This window comes from Athalia rosae, chromosome 7 (assembly GCF_917208135.1).
Source record: "Athalia rosae chromosome 7, iyAthRosa1.1, whole genome shotgun sequence".
In the NCBI taxonomy this organism is placed as follows: domain Eukaryota; kingdom Metazoa; phylum Arthropoda; class Insecta; order Hymenoptera; family Athaliidae; genus Athalia; species Athalia rosae.
This window is the reverse complement of record NC_064032.1, coordinates 13981288-13995625: the sequence shown is the minus strand read 5'-3', so window position 1 is coordinate 13995625 and position 14338 is coordinate 13981288. Positions and strand designations below refer to the sequence as shown.

General features: G+C 38.5%; 6 protein-coding genes across 9 annotated transcripts; 3 read left to right on the top strand and 3 right to left on the bottom strand.

The window, feature by feature from the left end:
• Window positions 1–515: 515 nt before the first annotated feature.
• On the top strand, window positions 516–2277 carry LOC105689547 (eukaryotic translation initiation factor 6). Its single transcript, XM_012406631.3, has 6 exons — window positions 516–855; window positions 926–1011; window positions 1089–1264; window positions 1368–1544; window positions 1660–1841; window positions 1936–2277. The coding sequence occupies exons 1-6, from the start codon at window positions 749–751 to the stop codon at window positions 1943–1945; spliced, it is 738 nt and encodes a 245-aa protein (XP_012262054.1). The 5' UTR covers window positions 516–748; the 3' UTR covers window positions 1946–2277.
• A 235-nt stretch (window positions 2278–2512) lies between these two features.
• LOC105689586 lies at window positions 2513–7058 on the bottom strand. 2 transcript variants are annotated; one of them, XM_048659114.1, is made up of 9 exons: window positions 5816–7058; window positions 5489–5737; window positions 5125–5410; window positions 4848–5041; window positions 4484–4627; window positions 4162–4405; window positions 3931–4073; window positions 3707–3842; window positions 2513–3591 (listed from the first exon to the last, which is right to left on the bottom strand). In XM_048659114.1, the coding sequence occupies exons 1-9, from the start codon at window positions 6497–6499 to the stop codon at window positions 3410–3412; spliced, it is 2262 nt and encodes a 753-aa protein (XP_048515071.1). In that variant the 5' UTR covers window positions 6500–7058; the 3' UTR covers window positions 2513–3409. The 2 variants fall into 2 exon arrangements, with proteins under 2 accessions (XP_048515071.1, XP_012262145.1); XM_012406722.3 differs by having other exon boundaries at window positions 4752–5041; window positions 5816–7056.
• Window positions 7059–7183: 125 nt separating this feature from the next.
• Window positions 7184–8639, top strand: LOC105689577 (TM2 domain-containing protein almondex). The gene is made up of 6 exons (XM_012406706.3): window positions 7184–7535; window positions 7603–7679; window positions 7760–7903; window positions 8004–8125; window positions 8191–8334; window positions 8430–8639. The coding sequence occupies exons 1-6, from the start codon at window positions 7451–7453 to the stop codon at window positions 8563–8565; spliced, it is 708 nt and encodes a 235-aa protein (XP_012262129.1). The 5' UTR covers window positions 7184–7450; the 3' UTR covers window positions 8566–8639.
• Window positions 8584–13515, bottom strand: LOC105689575. Of its 3 annotated transcripts, none has more exons than XM_012406702.3 (5): window positions 13377–13515; window positions 9355–10544; window positions 8989–9284; window positions 8803–8920; window positions 8584–8723 (listed from the first exon to the last, which is right to left on the bottom strand). In XM_012406702.3, the coding sequence occupies exons 2-5, from the start codon at window positions 10528–10530 to the stop codon at window positions 8628–8630; spliced, it is 1686 nt and encodes a 561-aa protein (XP_012262125.2). In that variant the 5' UTR covers window positions 10531–10544; window positions 13377–13515; the 3' UTR covers window positions 8584–8627. The 3 variants fall into 3 exon arrangements, with proteins under 3 accessions (XP_012262125.2, XP_048515072.1, XP_012262123.2); XM_048659115.1 differs by lacking the exon at window positions 13377–13515 and adding an exon at window positions 11318–11572; XM_012406700.3 differs by lacking the exon at window positions 13377–13515 and adding an exon at window positions 10621–10762.
• On the top strand, window positions 11171–13147 carry LOC105689576 (integrator complex subunit 14). The gene is made up of 6 exons (XM_012406705.3): window positions 11171–11353; window positions 11430–11754; window positions 11838–12049; window positions 12112–12366; window positions 12439–12774; window positions 12839–13147. The coding sequence occupies exons 1-6, from the start codon at window positions 11171–11173 to the stop codon at window positions 13061–13063; spliced, it is 1536 nt and encodes a 511-aa protein (XP_012262128.1). The 3' UTR covers window positions 13064–13147.
• LOC105689578 (pyroglutamyl-peptidase 1) lies at window positions 13120–14056 on the bottom strand. Its single transcript, XM_012406707.3, has 2 exons — window positions 13699–14056; window positions 13120–13623 (listed from the first exon to the last, which is right to left on the bottom strand). Exons 1-2 carry the CDS (start codon window positions 13930–13932, stop codon window positions 13219–13221), a joined length of 639 nt encoding a protein of 212 aa, XP_012262130.1. The 5' UTR covers window positions 13933–14056; the 3' UTR covers window positions 13120–13218.
• Window positions 14057–14338: the final 282 nt, after the last annotated feature.

Here is a 14338-nt window from a genome sequence, read left to right as displayed (position 1 = left end):
TCCTCTAGTTTATTTCTAGACTTTTTTCATGTTGTTTCCTAATTTTTCCGATTATTTAATTAATTATTCAATCACCGCGTATCTTCCCGAGCCCCTCAAAGCGCGTAACGTAATGACGCGCGCGGTCAGGCGTCCAAAGCGCCTGATGATAGATGCACCCGCATTACACGAAAATTCTTCGCTGTAAGGCGGGTCTCGTCGCGTCAAGGGGCAAGAAACTTGGAATTTTAGTTCAGGCGAGTGCCGCACTCCGGTTTTACGCTTCGCGGCGCTAGTTGTCACTTTTTCGGCGGGGAAGACGGGATAATTGAATAATTAATTAAAAAGCCGAAAATAAATTGGGAAAAATGGGAAAAACTCAGAAAAAATCTCGAAATAAATCTGTAATCGTGTTACTTCATCTATACATTATTGGTTGCTAGCAGGATATATAGAGAAAGTCTAGTAATTAATTAAAAATCAATTGACAATTTGAGCTAGTGCTATCTTGCTATCGAAACGCGGCGGCTATTCTGACGACTGACGAATCTTCTCGCTAGGAAGGAAAAGAGCTTGTCGCTACTTCCTGCCAACCTCAAACACACCTCGTGTTTGCTACGATTTCTGTGGTTAGCTGATTAAAGATTTACCAAATTCACAAATAATATAGGAGTACACAACTCGAGGCAGTGGTTGGGAAGGTTAAAATAATCTTGAACAAGTTTTATCAGCTTACACCACAAACATAATTTGACGAAAAGCATCGATAATGGCGGTGAGAGTGCAATTTGAAAACAACAATGAAGTCGGTGTGTTTTCGAAACTGACAAATTCCTACTGTCTCGTTGCCATAGGAGGCTCAGAGAACTTTTACAGGTAAGCCCCTCAAAAGATTATCCGTTTGTCAAAAAAATAATCGATCTGATATATGTTGTAATTTCCAAAGTGTCTTCGAAGCTGAATTAGCAGAGACAATCCCAGTCATCCATACTTCCATCGCTGGATGTCGAATCATTGGAAGATTATGCGTCGGTGAGTTCAAACGTCAACGCTGACACTTCAGATGGAAAAAAGGGAAAACTTTATGCTCAAATGTTTGTCATTGACAGGAAACAAAAATGGTATGCTTGTGCCAAGTGGTACAACAGACACAGAGCTCCAACAGATCCGCAATTCACTCCCTGACAATGTCAAAGTACAACGAATTGAGGAGAGATTATCAGCTCTTGGAAACGTTATTGCTTGCAACGATTACGTAGCCCTGGTCCACCCTGATTTGGACAGAGTGAGATGCTCTTGCTCATGATTTTTATTCATTCTTTTTCTTCCAACATTCTTGCGTCTTTGGTTTTGATAATATGATGCATTTTATTTCTTGGTTTTTCAAGGAGACCGAAGAAATCTTAGCCGACACGCTTAATGTTGAGGTGTTCCGGCAGACAGTTGCGAGTAATGTGCTTATAGGATCTTATTGCGTTTTATCAAACCAGGGAGGCCTGGTGCATCCGCAAACTTCCATACAGGATCAAGATGAACTCTCGTCATTGTTGCAGGTTCCATTGGTGGTAGGTATTTCCTCTATATGTATATATTTTATTTGGGTCTACTTTTTACCCACAACTAGAATTACTGTGAACTAATATTTCAACCTGTATTCATTATATGAATTCTGATTACCAGGCAGGAACAATAAACAGAGGTAGCGAAGTCATAGCTGCAGGTATGGTAGTGAACGACTGGGCATCTTTTTGCGGCATGGACACAACATCAACGGAATTATCAGTAATAGAAAGCGTCTTCAAACTTAACGAATCAACGCCGGCGGCAATAACATCTACGATGCGTGCTTCTTTGATAGAAAGGTATGCAAATCTACTTACTGTTAACTGCTTTTTAGTTTCCAGTATTTCCTAAAAAACTAACTTGTTAATGTTATTATTGGTTTTTCTCATTCAGTATGTCCTAAGTCGACAACGTTTCCTGGTGGACTTGAGAATCACAAATGTGCACGAAAAAACTTGTGCAGGTATCCTCTGTATATTCGATAGACCAAATCTATGTCCGCACATCTCCGGCAGACATGATTCTTCTACAACATATAGAAAAATTAAACCCTGTCATAGATAGCTTATTATCCAGAAAAAAAACAAAAACAAAGGAAAAATATTGGTATGTTATTTTTTTGTCTTTTGCAGTTATGATCTGTATACTTATTGAATGTATACCTAATTGATGACACATTGTGGCTTTCTATCAGAGTAAAATTTCTATTAAAAAAATTGAAAATACGATAATTAATTTTTTTGTTGTTGTTTTCTTTCTCATTTATTCGCTACCCATCACTTTTGTTTCTTTTTTTAATTAGGTACTACGAAAAATATATACCATGTTTTTTTAGAACAACTTTCTTCTCTTTTCCCTTCTTTTCTTTTTTTTTTGTTACGGCTAATGGATCATGATTTTTTTGAAATCATGAGCCATAGATATAATGTTGATCAACAAAAGGGTAATTAATAATTATCAACACAATTAGTATATTCGTTATACCATTCGGTTTCCTTTTCTTTTTCTTTATGTTCAATCGATAAAAGCTGTTTTTTTCATATCTCTCTTTCGTTTTTTATGAGTAGTTAATTACAATGTGCGAAATTATCCAAACAGCAATCATGAAGAGTTGGTTAATTAATTAATTTAATAATCAATTAATTAGTAACTGTCCTGTATTATATAATGCAAGGCACAACAGTCTAGCGATCATTAAATCGGACCAATGCACCGAATCAACGTTACTTTGGTGGTAATTATAGGTATAGTAAATAATAACACATTTTTCAGTTAATGCACGGCTACCATCAATCTGTTAGCTAGTTTAGCTCGGTTGATTGTGATGAAATATATTTTCGATAGCTTAGGATTCTCATGTTCAAATATTTTGTTGAGCGCAGGTAAGTTCAAATCATTGTTTGATTTTTCTTTGCTTTTTTTTTTTTTTAAGAAAGCTGCGTTATGTATTTTTAGTTTCTCTATTCACACAATGCTTGATTGATTAATCGCGTGTTCTTACGAACATTTATTACTTTATTAACTTATTACCCGATAATTTTGAAAGCCTTCAAAGTTAGCGAAAAAAAGAGGATATATGAAATTGCTAAGCTTCAATTCGTTCATCCCCATCAAATGATCATGGCAAAGATTTCGAATAACTAATATGGAAAAATAAACATCTAATCTTGGTTTTTCAAAGTAGTTATCAAAGTATTCATTCGCCAGAAATAGACGATGTCAGAAAAAAAATAAAATAAAATATAGTCATAATATTTTTTGAACTTTAAAAGAAAAAAAAACAAAACAAGACAAAGAAAAAGGAAAAACTGATGAAGTGAACAAGTTTCTAATAGTGTTTAATAACGATTATTTTTGATTATCGAGACTAGAGAAGGGGCAGCTGTTCCGTTCTCAGTAATTCTGCTGCCGCCGGTGCGTCAGAACGCATAACAAAGGTTATACCTGCTCGGTAAGACGCTGGTATCCGGATGTGTGTTACGCTTGTTGTGATCCCAGAACTCTGTCTTCTTTGGCCCATCGTCTCTCGTACCAGGTTTACAACTTGTCCTAAACAAAATTCCAATGATGAAAAAAATCAACTATCAAGTTGAACTCCAGATGAAACCGAATTTAGGATTGTCCAGGAATGAAGCTGGCAAGTTTGAGCACAACGGAAACTCACCGAGAACATTCAATTTACGCCATCGTTGATCCAGAAATGTCAGTGGTCTGAGATCTGTGTTCGTACTCCAGTTAGCTAAGACATCTTGTCTTCTGATGAGGAGAATACTTGGACTTACGAGCTGGTGCCAGACAACCTGTTAGTAATAAGATAATGGATCAACTTTCGCAGCCTCCTAAGTATTAGTTAGGATATATTCATACCATGTTTTAAATGCCACTCACCTGTTCAGGCAAACACTGCAAAGGATTTGATAAATATATCCCTGCTGGTCCAACGCCAAATATCATCTGGTGATGCCATGCATCTGGAATATTTGCACCTTCTCCGCAGTGTTGAAGGTTCAAAGTCGCTATTGGAACTGCCCCTTTAAAATGGAATTGCCAATTTTAATTATAATTTTTTAGATTTAAAGGTATATAATTTTCATTTAATCTGGCTATCGAACCACTAACCCCTAGATATCCAGTACTGTAGCCAGTGAGACAGGGAAATTTTCCTTTCTGGGTAGAAGCCAAAAAATTTGGTGACCACTGCGCCACTTGTTGCAAGAGACATTCCTCTTGCAAGATCCTTGTGAGTAGCTCCTGCCATTGATCTGCTCATAAGATACCTAGGGAGTGGCGTACCAGGTTCTCTTAGTCTAGTAGCAACACCACGGACCAAAACCTCCAAAGAAAAGGCGACGTCCAAAGCAAGCTGGAGAATTCATATTTATCATTCATCCCCCATCTATTGGAATATAATTTTCATTTTTCTATCATCCGATTGACTTACCAGAGCGTTAATAGCTGCAGTAGCTCCGCAGGCAGATGTTGCGATTTGAGTAACTTGTTTAACCGTGGCTTCCTGTTCACTCCAAAGCATGACCTTCTCAATTGGAAGTAGGTCCTGAGTCCTGTCATTGCAGAGTTCACTTTCCTGTTTAAAAAAAATAAGAGGAAAAATTAAAAATTTTATATCCGTCTAAGCTTTGAGTATTCGTTGTTATTTTTTCAGTTGAAATCTAAGAACCGTAGAGCTATTTCTATGGTTATATACTTACGAGATTTGAATCACCACTCTGATTAAAAGCAGTTTGTTTGTTGAGCATTAGTTTCTTAGCCATCATGCGGTGGTAAAGTGTAGAACTGAGATTTACTTTTCTAGAATCCAGGTTCGAACTTTCTGGTACCGAACCGGCCCCTGGACACGCATCTTGAGCCCACAATTCAGACTCTGAGTCTCGGCTATCACCCGGGGATATTAAATCGCCATTCGTATTATGATGTCCATAAGATTCCTGCAGAGGACACAACGTCGTACGATGATGCAGACCCGTCGCCTCCCATTTATCTGAAATATCGACCACAGCGTTAAATTGTCATCAAGTTTCTTCTAAACTAAAATCAATCTGGTTTTAAACATAAAAAATTCACCCATGCCACTGCTACTGCTACTACAGCCGCTGGTGCCCGGCATCCAATGTGAAGAGCCGGGCTGATTTGGGATCTGATTAAAAGTAGATTCTGGCCTATTTACCAACTGCTTTTGCGGTTGACTAATCATGTCAGGGTTTTGATTATCCTGAGCAGGATTCTCTAACCTGGATGCGACTCTGCCGCTGCTAAGATCATTGAGGGGTACAGGATCAGGGTCTATGCAATCCAGTGCAATGTTCTGTATATCTTCATTTATTGATGCCATGTCACTGTCTCCTGTGTCCTGTATGAAATCAAGAGTTTAAACGTCACAGCTTTGTTGGAAAAGAATTAGCATGTTTCATGAAAATGAGTCAACTACCTGCTCGCACGAGGGGCCTGGGTCAAAATCCATCTCTAAGAAGTCCATCTCAGGACTCGAGCTACCACTGGGGTGCCGTGGTTCCTCTTCTTGCTCCTTCTGTTGCCCTCCTTCGACGTGTCTATCCCGCAACTCGAGACGTGGGTCATCTGTCCCTTTGTAAGTGTAAAAACAACAGTCTTCGCCATCTGACATATCTCCTTCATTACCGGAACTGGAATCCCTCCGCTCTCCATCTCGTTGTGATACCTTTGAGAAGAATCATATCAGCATTATCATTGTACCTGTTTGAATCAACTGTATTTTCTCATACTTCTGAAAACTTACCCTTTGAAGTCCACTAGGTCCTGCAACTTCTCTACTACCATTGATATTGGGTCTCAAGAAACAACAGGTTCCTTGACTAGTAGATCCAATACTGCTACCAATATTGTTCATGCCTCTGTTGGGCACAAAAGAGCTTGAACTCCATATAGGAATACTTTCAGAGGTTGAATCAGTGCCACATGCAACTTTTGGTGGACATTTTTCAATTCCAGATCCATAGTCTACATTGTTCCTCATGTCCGTATCTTCCTTTGACCCATTCTCACTTATTGTTGTAGAAAAGTTTGGGACTGTACATGACGATGTCTTGGCATAAACCAGAACATAATTTCCAGGTATATTTGTATTCATCGAGTGCATGTTAGTAGAAAGCATCTCTGAGTATGAAGCATCCAGAACCTCTTGTCCTGCAGTTACCACAGAACAATTTTCTTGTGAGTTTTGAGGGCCATTTGAAGACATTAGAGGAATATTCTCATCTCCATTTTCTTCGCCAATGTTGTTGTTGAGTTTAAATTGCTCTGTGGCAAGTATATTTTGAATCTTGGCAACCTGCCTCGGATTTCCCTCAGTTCTTTGGGTAGATCTATTGTCATTCGTCTCCTGTTGTTTTGGTCCTTCAACCCTGGTATCTCTGTTGTCTGTCCTGTGATTTTGTCCATTGTTGTCTTCCTTAGAATTCATTGTCACTTTTGGTTACTTGTTTATCGTTGGATGTGGTTATTGCGATTCTAGTCAATTTAATCCAGGAGTTGAGTATCCTGGCTGTCACTAGGCATATTGCTGGTATTAAAATTAAAAGTATAATTCTGTCTCATGAACGATAAACATATTAGGAGTGCCAGGTTAACCTGGATGTCATTTATAGTCGAGGTCTTGTCTGGTATATGTGTTTCAATTGATGATTTTATGACTGTCCAGAATTTTGGTCGCTCTCCTGGTTGCCTTTTTTGGGGTTCAATATCGTAGTTTAAGTTTGATTACGGCTAAGATTACAGGCGATAGCATCGTGGATACTTCGCGTGCTCGCGAGGATGGGTAACTATTTTTATTCACCATAACTGATATATGCGAACAACGTCGACCTCCGAGACCTTGACATTATTTCAACCTGATTCTGAACTATGGAACGAAGCTAAATGCCGGTTTGTTCGTTTTATATAATCACTGAAAACTGGTTAATTAATAGCTTTTTTTCAATCATAATACAAAGACCACAGTGGCTACTGCTGCTGTCACCAACACTCTACAGCACACAACGGCGATATTTATTTCTGGTGTACTACGCGGATAGTAAACATCCGTCAGATTCAAATCAGCTGACGGTTTAGCTTATCAACTGGTGTATGAGGAGGAAACTAGGAGATCTCAGTTAGCCAATGGGGTTCATTGATGATTGAAGTGATGAATGTCTCATGTAGTCCTATGTTTGGCTTGTGATTTGGTTAGCTGTCAGAAAAATACAAATCAGAATCTCCTGGTATCTTGAGATCAAAGGCTGCTTTAAATTTGAATCGCTATTCTAACTTTCTGCACTAGGGAGGCGACACGTTGAATTATACCCTCAGTGTTTAAAAAAAATTCTGTGTTATTTAAAAATAGCAACACAGAATTCATTTTTACAGTACATCCGGAATGAATGTTGTTAGAATAAACTCTAGAAATGTGTTTTACATCATCCTATCCTTGCTTTTGAGCACGGTGAGAGAAGCTCAAATGGGTAAGCTGGTTTGTTTACCATTATTTTGATGTGGCAATATTTCACATGAAACATTTTTTCCTGCCAGGAGGAATGGTTGACTACGTGGCCCATGAAAGAGGAAAACGTAATCTGAATTTGACGCTGCCATACAGTCAGAAAAAGGTTGGGAGTCTGCTCACATGTTTTCCTACAAACTCACTTGAGCTTATAAGTTTTTCTCATAACGATTTCATTTTCTGCAGGAAGATACTCCTGCAGATTGTGTACTAGAAAAACAATGTTCAGAATTAGGTGGAGATTGCTTGAAATGTGATACAAATCTACAATGCGTTTATGGAGATACTTACACTGCCAACTGCACCGTTCTGGATCAGGTCGAGTGTATTGTAGGTATATGAGGCCTGTCAAAAATGGATGAGGCGCTGAGTTCACATTCAAGGTGAAGGCTTTGCTGTTTTCAATGGAAAAAATTGTTTAATTTTCCAGGGTGAAAGGACCTTTGAAAAAAAATATATATGCCGTTACTGCTATCAAACAGAACACTGGGAGCATCGATGCCACCAGAAAGCGACTTGCAGTTCTGTTGCGTCACCTCAGCAGCACTACCGGTACCTTTACAATATTTTTTTCATTCACAATGAATAGATCATGGGATATCATTTGTTTGTTGTAGAACAAACTGCACAGTAAACAGTGAGATCTTATGTCTTGGAAGGAGAAAATTCCTCAAGAATCTACCCTGTAATTGGACAGGAGGGTACCGATGGTCGACTGCATTAATACTGAGCGTTACTTTAGGAGGATTTGGCGCTGACAGGTAACAATGAAATGCATTATTCTCACTCTGAACATAAGATAAAGCTTACCAAAAGTCATACTATGTGAAGTACGAATCAACTTCATTCTTTGCAGGTTCTACTTGGGACACTGGCAAGAAGGAACAGGGAAGCTATTCAGTTTTGGAGGTCTTGGGGTCTGGACATTGATTGATGTGATCCTGATTTCCATGCGATACTTAGGACCTGCCGATGGATCTTTATATATTTGATTATTCCAACATCATTTCTCCAGTCTTGAGACCATCATGATTTATTGATAATAAAGTCAAACTTAGATTTTAAATGTTGATTCTTTTACCAAGCTATCGATTTTCTCCCGTATAAAATTAATTTTCAATTCCAAATTGCTATCTCTCTCTTCATTGAGCTGAAAATTATCAAAGGAGAGGGTGATGATACTGAATTTTATCTCTGAATTAAATAATGTATACATTTTAATAACTCACTAGAATGGAGTGAAACCCAAGCTTCTTGATCAGTCTGAGCTTTAGAGACATTAACCCATGTGGTTTCCTGCTACCCCTGAAGCATGTGTCGTTGTTCAGCATATCCACGTGAATCCAACTACAGTTGAATTTTCAGAAATGAATGAGCTATGAAAAATTTTAAAGAATATCTTTGATCACACTTACCCCAGCGTTTTGTGTTTCGTGCTAATCCCGCAAATCCTTAATTCTGAAATAGGATACTCTATCTTGGTTTCATTCATTTCAGAGTAAGACACGAGACTCATAAGAAGCTCATACATCGAAGAGAGTTTTTTGCTCTTTTTATTCGGTATTATCCTTTGTGATAGCATTAATTGCGACGGTAATTTTATTTCTGGGGCTTCAATTTTCACGCATCGCAAAAGTAATTCAAGTCTTTTTTTTTCACTCATGACATTTAGGCAGAAAAAAATATTTTCTCGAATGCAGTATTTGATCTTCTGTAATAGAAAAGAAAATCCATATCTCTTTTCCATTAAACTGTATTAGTATTTTTGATCAAATACAAACTTTATGAATGTTTTTGGAGTTGAGGATCCACAGAGACAGAAGCAAACTAATGAAGCTGTGTTCTTTTATCATCTCATCCCATCTATCATCTATTATACCTTCTATTACGTCAAATTGCTGCTCAGTGAATTTATAATTGAGCCTTCCAGCTGTCCAAAGAAGTCTACTGATGTCTTTATTCCTTACATTTATTACACCAGTTTGCTTTTGGGAAACAATGTCTTTTTTGATGTCAGATACGGAGTCTCCAATTAGACGATCGAGGACTTCTTGCTCATGTGTAAAAGTAGATGCGTATAATGCCATAATTGGTGTGGCAAAATATAAATTATATTCTTCTTCGCTATCCAAAATTTTCTTATTTAGGAACTCAAAGGAAAAGTTCCGTGAAGGTCCTGCAAGTCTAAGAGCCTTTATAAGGCAAATTAAAAGGCCTTTGTCTTTTATCAAAATATCCCAGTTTCTATTAATGGAGTTTTCAACTGCTTGAAGTTTATCATTTGTGAGTCGTACGCCTGCCTTAAATGTGGCCACACATAAAATAGCTTGTGCAGTGAGTGAAAGTTCATCAATCTTTTGTAGATTGTTCACAAGATTCTGCATATTAATTGCCGTTCTCTTTCTTTGCCAGCTCAGTAGAAATAGAAGATTTATTATTTTGTGGGGTTCTGTAGACGAGTTAAAAATATTCTGTAATATTGACATGGACTGGTCATAGAAATTAAACCTTTGAAGCCTGGAGGGAAACATTTCAGCCAGCTTATTTAATAGAAGCAAGATCTCAATGGCACTAAGTGCATTCACAAGATCACAGCAATCTTGATCAAGATGATCAAAATATGGCTTATATTTTATTCTATTATTCCAGTAGCGGAACTCGTTTATCTGTTCAAAAACAGGCTCGAGAATTGTGGGTCTGTATGCTGAATTCTCCCAATTTGCAGACCTTAGATTCTTTACTGGCTCTTTGTTATTTTTTTCACTAGTAGGGCTTGTGTTTAGTTTCAAAGTATCTTCCAAAAATTTTATGAATCGATGTTGCAGCTTGGTGGGATCTCTTCCAAATTTATTACTATAACTTTCATCATTTTCAGGAAAGCTATACAATGTTCTTATTACTGTCTTCAAGCTTGATGAGCGATTGACTTTCAGTATCCAGTGAATACAGTTCTTCATGGTTGATTATAGGACTGAAAGAAGATGTATAATAAGTGGATTCTCAAACTTGGTAGACTGGAATATATTCGAAAAAAAGGTTTGAATTACCAGTAGAGCACTGCTGCAATTGTAGCATGCAAAGATTGTTTAACAAAACCTACAAATTTCAACCGGTTTAACCAACGTATCTTATCGACTCAAGAACTTGGACATTTAGGGTTCAATCGTGAGGCTTTAAATCGTATTTGATAAATGTAGCATTGACTTTCAAATAGACTAACGATACCTAGTTATTTTGGATAACAAGAGTTACTGATCGATGAGAAATTCGGAGGTTGGCCGCTTTTGCCGAAACATAACTTTACCTGAACTGAAGACTGTAAACACTCTAACCTCTTCCCAACCGTGTAATGTGTTGTTAAGGCCTAATTTTGTTTTCTTTCTCTTCGTTATAGGCCCATTTAGAATGCAATGAGCAAGTTGTGATGCTGTGATCTCAAGGGTTGACAGTGATATAAAATAATTTATCGCAAGAGTCATGACACTGTATCAAGATTATACCTGATTTTGGTTTTGGCGCCTACCCTACTTGTATGATTGCGAACAGCCGGGAAGACGAAGAACAAGATAAATTTGTGTTTTATAGTGTAAATACAAAATGCCGACAGTAATCGCATTGGACGTCTCTCTATCTATGAGGCGTCCGGTGGTGGGATCTGTAGGGGCTAATGACAGCAGCTTACAAGGTGAGCAATTGACCAGACATCATCTGGCAGTTCAAGGAATCAATGCACTTATTGATTACCTGCAAGTTAATTCCAAGCTCGAGTTTGTTGCTTTGGTAAGTGAAAATCTGGCGCCGTTCAGTACCAAAATTTGTTGATTGATTTTGATATTTCTATCCGCTTTATATTTAGGTGGTTTTCTCCTCGCTTTATGAGGTCATTTCACCCTTTACGCGGGATTATGACAGCATCCGATCAAAGCTAGTAAACATTGAGGAATGCGACAAGACCTGCATAGAGACCGCACTTCATGGGGTCAACAATGTTGTTATGGCAGAGTGGGGAAACACAACGGCTTGTCAGGTTGTTCTCGTCACTGATGGAAATCCTGGAGTCGGACCCATGTCCCTTGGTGACTCCCTCAACTCCCTGAACCTCAAAAGAGATTCAAATCTTTTCCCACTACCCTTTCCCTATCCTGGAAAACTAACAGTTGTTTGCATCGCCTCGCAGCAAGGTGAGTTGGTTGAAATTTTTAGAAAATTTTTGCTAAATTTCTCTTATCCCACTTTAAGTTAATCATAATATTTCGATCAACAGATCCAGGACTCGCCATCGGACTTCCATTGTATCAGCGTCTGGTGGAATTAGCTGGAGGTGAAAGCATCGTTCTAGTTCCAGATGGACCCTTAACAAAAAACTCTGTTACAAACTGTTTCCAAAAAATGGCAGAAGCAAACTATATCTCATTCCAGGGATATTTGAAATGCGGACACTTAGGCTCTCGTATCCTACTATCTCCTCCACCTCTGGTAATAATGACATATTAGCTCATCAATTTGTTAGATTACCTCAATTATTTTTTCTCTCACAGCCATATATTAAAAAGACTGACTTCGAGCTTTTGACTGGTTTAACGATCTCAAAGACACTTGAGATCTGTGGGTTTATATCTGTCGCAGACGTAGGCAGCCCAAACGCAATCTCTAGGCATTTGGTGTTGCCTCTTGCGACGGATAAGACGATCAGCATGCAGGGTATCAATTTGGAGGAGGAATCTGATGGAGAAGACAACGGGGATGAGGGGAAGACGCCCTCCTTTTGCGTTCTGCTTCATGGCGCCCTCAAAGTGAGAATCTTAGCAAAATCTTTTCAAAGGTCAACAAGATTGCTTAATAAATGAGTAATATCATTCCACAAGGTCGAGAATATGGCAGCTCTCTGTCTGTTAAATAACGACTGGTATGGATTCATTTACTCATGGGCAGATACGAAGAAGAAGTCGAACTTGATGCTTACGGTTTTGGAACCGGGTTCGGACGTGATACCATGGCTTGGGAATTTGAATAATTTGGGACCGATAGATGCTAGCCAATTCAAGGATGGAGAGACCGGATTTCCTGTCAAACCTCCTGAGAAACGTAGCTATTCTCAAAATGCGCCATCATGGATCAGGCAGGTTGGACTTCAATCTGACATTCAAAAGATCCTCAGACATGCACGGAAGTTACCGGAAAAGACACAGAACTTTTATAAGGCAAGTAGACTTGTGGGTTTTGAGTGAAAGAACATAATTAATTCCTCCTCCATTTGTGTTACAGGAACTCAACAGGTTGCGCAGAGCTGCATTATCGATGGGTTTTGTAGAGCTTTTGGATGGATTAGCTTCAATATTCGAAAGAGAGTGTGCCTTACTGCCCCCAAACTTGAATCCGGATTGTACAATTCAAATGGGACATGTTGCAGAGATGCTAAAAAAGCCCTATTCACGAGAACTCAAAAATAACATTACACCGGTCAGAACGAAATTCCATCATACTGATTAATTAGACAAAGACAACACAATGACAAAGTAAGTCAAGGGCCAGATACGAAACATGTATAAAGAAAATATAATCATTTTTAATGGATATTATCACTCGATTTTGAATGAATCAGACCTATTCCTTGCCATATAATCTCTGATTAATACCAATTTTTTTCAATTTTTAGCAGACTCAATTTGCTTGATAGCAAATCTAATCACGTCTCGAATGCCTTTTGCCGTTTTTGTCGCAGAATATATTTGATTCTCCGGAACATGAACAAAGATTGTTTTGCTTTCTGTGAGCATCAGGGACTCCCGAAAGATATACTCACAGAGGTATCTCCCAGCGTCATGAGAAACGCAGGCCTTGCATCCGTCATTTTTGGCCCCATTACCCTCCACATCCTCGCAGATTTGTTTCACATTTAAACTCGTTTCCAAAATCCCTGGTTCTAAAGACAAAGTTTCCTCATCAGGTAGTTTTAGTAGATTATCGGAACGCACATATCCGGTTTTGTGGGCTCGCGACTCTAGTGTCAAGCAAGTCGCCATTGAAGATACTCCAAGATGAATGACTAGCTGTGAAGATCGTCACATCTTTTTTTTAGATATCCTGTGAGGATTTTAGTTCGTATCATAATTTAATTACGTTACCATAGGTTTCAACTCCGAAATGAGCTGTGGTACTATGGTTGAGACAGCTTCATAAATGACTGGAATTTCTTTGGTCACAAGGACGATGTTGCCCAGATCATTGATATCTAGCTTCATTAATTCTTCAACTGCGGCCCAGCTAGCATTGATCTTGTATGATCCAAATGGACCGAATCCCGTAACCAAAACGATACGGTCCCTAGTGTTATCCGTATTTTCCTTTTGCGTTATCATTTTATTCAGAGTTTAATGCAAGTGTTTATACATACAATTCAGTGGTGTTTAAACAACCCCTGACCTCTAACAGCGGTCAATGCAAGTGTTTCAGCACGTTTCAGGATATCTTTGACCTCTGACAGAGGTCAGTAGTAGAGCTTTTTATCACTTCACGTCAGGGGAAGAAGTAGGTGATCTTAGCGACAGATCCAAGCATGCACATCAGCTGCCGGATCAGTTTCTGAACATTTCTTCTTTATCGTTTGACGGAGCTGTTTCTTTCTACTTTTTTTTTATCAGTCCCAACACTTAGCTGATCAAATCGCTCGATATCTGCTGCCAAATCCCTTGCTCTCTGAATTATCTATCGCATCGACTAAGAATTTCGTTTATAAAAACTGCTGTAATTTCACGAAAACATCCT

What these genes read in the sequence shown, in the direction of transcription:
- LOC105689577 (XM_012406706.3), top strand. Translation starts at nt 7,451, where the DNA reads ATGAATGTTGTTAGAATAAACTCTAGAAATGTGTTTTACATCATCCTA. An exon ending in GGTGAGAGAAGCTCAAATGG is followed by an intron (nt 7,536 to 7,602) that starts GTAAGCTGGTTT and finishes TTTTCCTGCCAG; the next exon opens with GAGGAATGGTTGACTACGTG. An exon ending in TGGATCAGGTCGAGTGTATT is followed by an intron (nt 7,904 to 8,003) that starts GTAGGTATATGA and finishes TTAATTTTCCAG; the next exon opens with GGTGAAAGGACCTTTGAAAA.
- LOC105689576 (XM_012406705.3), top strand. Translation starts at nt 11,171, where the DNA reads ATGCCGACAGTAATCGCATTGGACGTCTCTCTATCTATGAGGCGTCCG. An exon ending in TGCTTCATGGCGCCCTCAAA is followed by an intron (nt 12,367 to 12,438) that starts GTGAGAATCTTA and finishes TCATTCCACAAG; the next exon opens with GTCGAGAATATGGCAGCTCT. An exon ending in AGACACAGAACTTTTATAAG is followed by an intron (nt 12,775 to 12,838) that starts GCAAGTAGACTT and finishes TTTGTGTTACAG; the next exon opens with GAACTCAACAGGTTGCGCAG.
- LOC105689547 (XM_012406631.3), top strand. Translation starts at nt 749, where the DNA reads ATGGCGGTGAGAGTGCAATTTGAAAACAACAATGAAGTCGGTGTGTTT. An exon ending in CATTGGAAGATTATGCGTCG is followed by an intron (nt 1,012 to 1,088) that starts GTGAGTTCAAAC and finishes TGTCATTGACAG; the next exon opens with GAAACAAAAATGGTATGCTT. An exon ending in TGTTGCAGGTTCCATTGGTG is followed by an intron (nt 1,545 to 1,659) that starts GTAGGTATTTCC and finishes TCTGATTACCAG; the next exon opens with GCAGGAACAATAAACAGAGG.
- LOC105689575 (XM_012406702.3), bottom strand. Translation starts at nt 10,530, where the DNA reads ATGAAGAACTGTATTCACTGGATACTGAAAGTCAATCGCTCATCAAGC. An exon ending in ACTCCAAAAACATTCATAAA is followed by an intron (nt 9,285 to 9,354) that starts GTTTGTATTTGA and finishes TTTCTATTACAG; the next exon opens with AAGATCAAATACTGCATTCG. An exon ending in ACGAAACACAAAACGCTGGG is followed by an intron (nt 8,921 to 8,988) that starts GTAAGTGTGATC and finishes ATTCAACTGTAG; the next exon opens with TTGGATTCACGTGGATATGC.
- LOC105689586 (XM_012406722.3), bottom strand. Translation starts at nt 6,499, where the DNA reads ATGAATTCTAAGGAAGACAACAATGGACAAAATCACAGGACAGACAAC. An exon ending in TAGCAGTAGCAGTGGCATGG is followed by an intron (nt 5,042 to 5,124) that starts GTGAATTTTTTA and finishes TCGATATTTCAG; the next exon opens with ATAAATGGGAGGCGACGGGT. An exon ending in ACAGTACTGGATATCTAGGG is followed by an intron (nt 4,074 to 4,161) that starts GTTAGTGGTTCG and finishes TCCATTTTAAAG; the next exon opens with GGGCAGTTCCAATAGCGACT.
- LOC105689578 (XM_012406707.3), bottom strand. Translation starts at nt 13,932, where the DNA reads ATGATAACGCAAAAGGAAAATACGGATAACACTAGGGACCGTATCGTT. An exon ending in TTTCGGAGTTGAAACCTATG is followed by an intron (nt 13,624 to 13,698) that starts GTAACGTAATTA and finishes CGATCTTCACAG; the next exon opens with CTAGTCATTCATCTTGGAGT.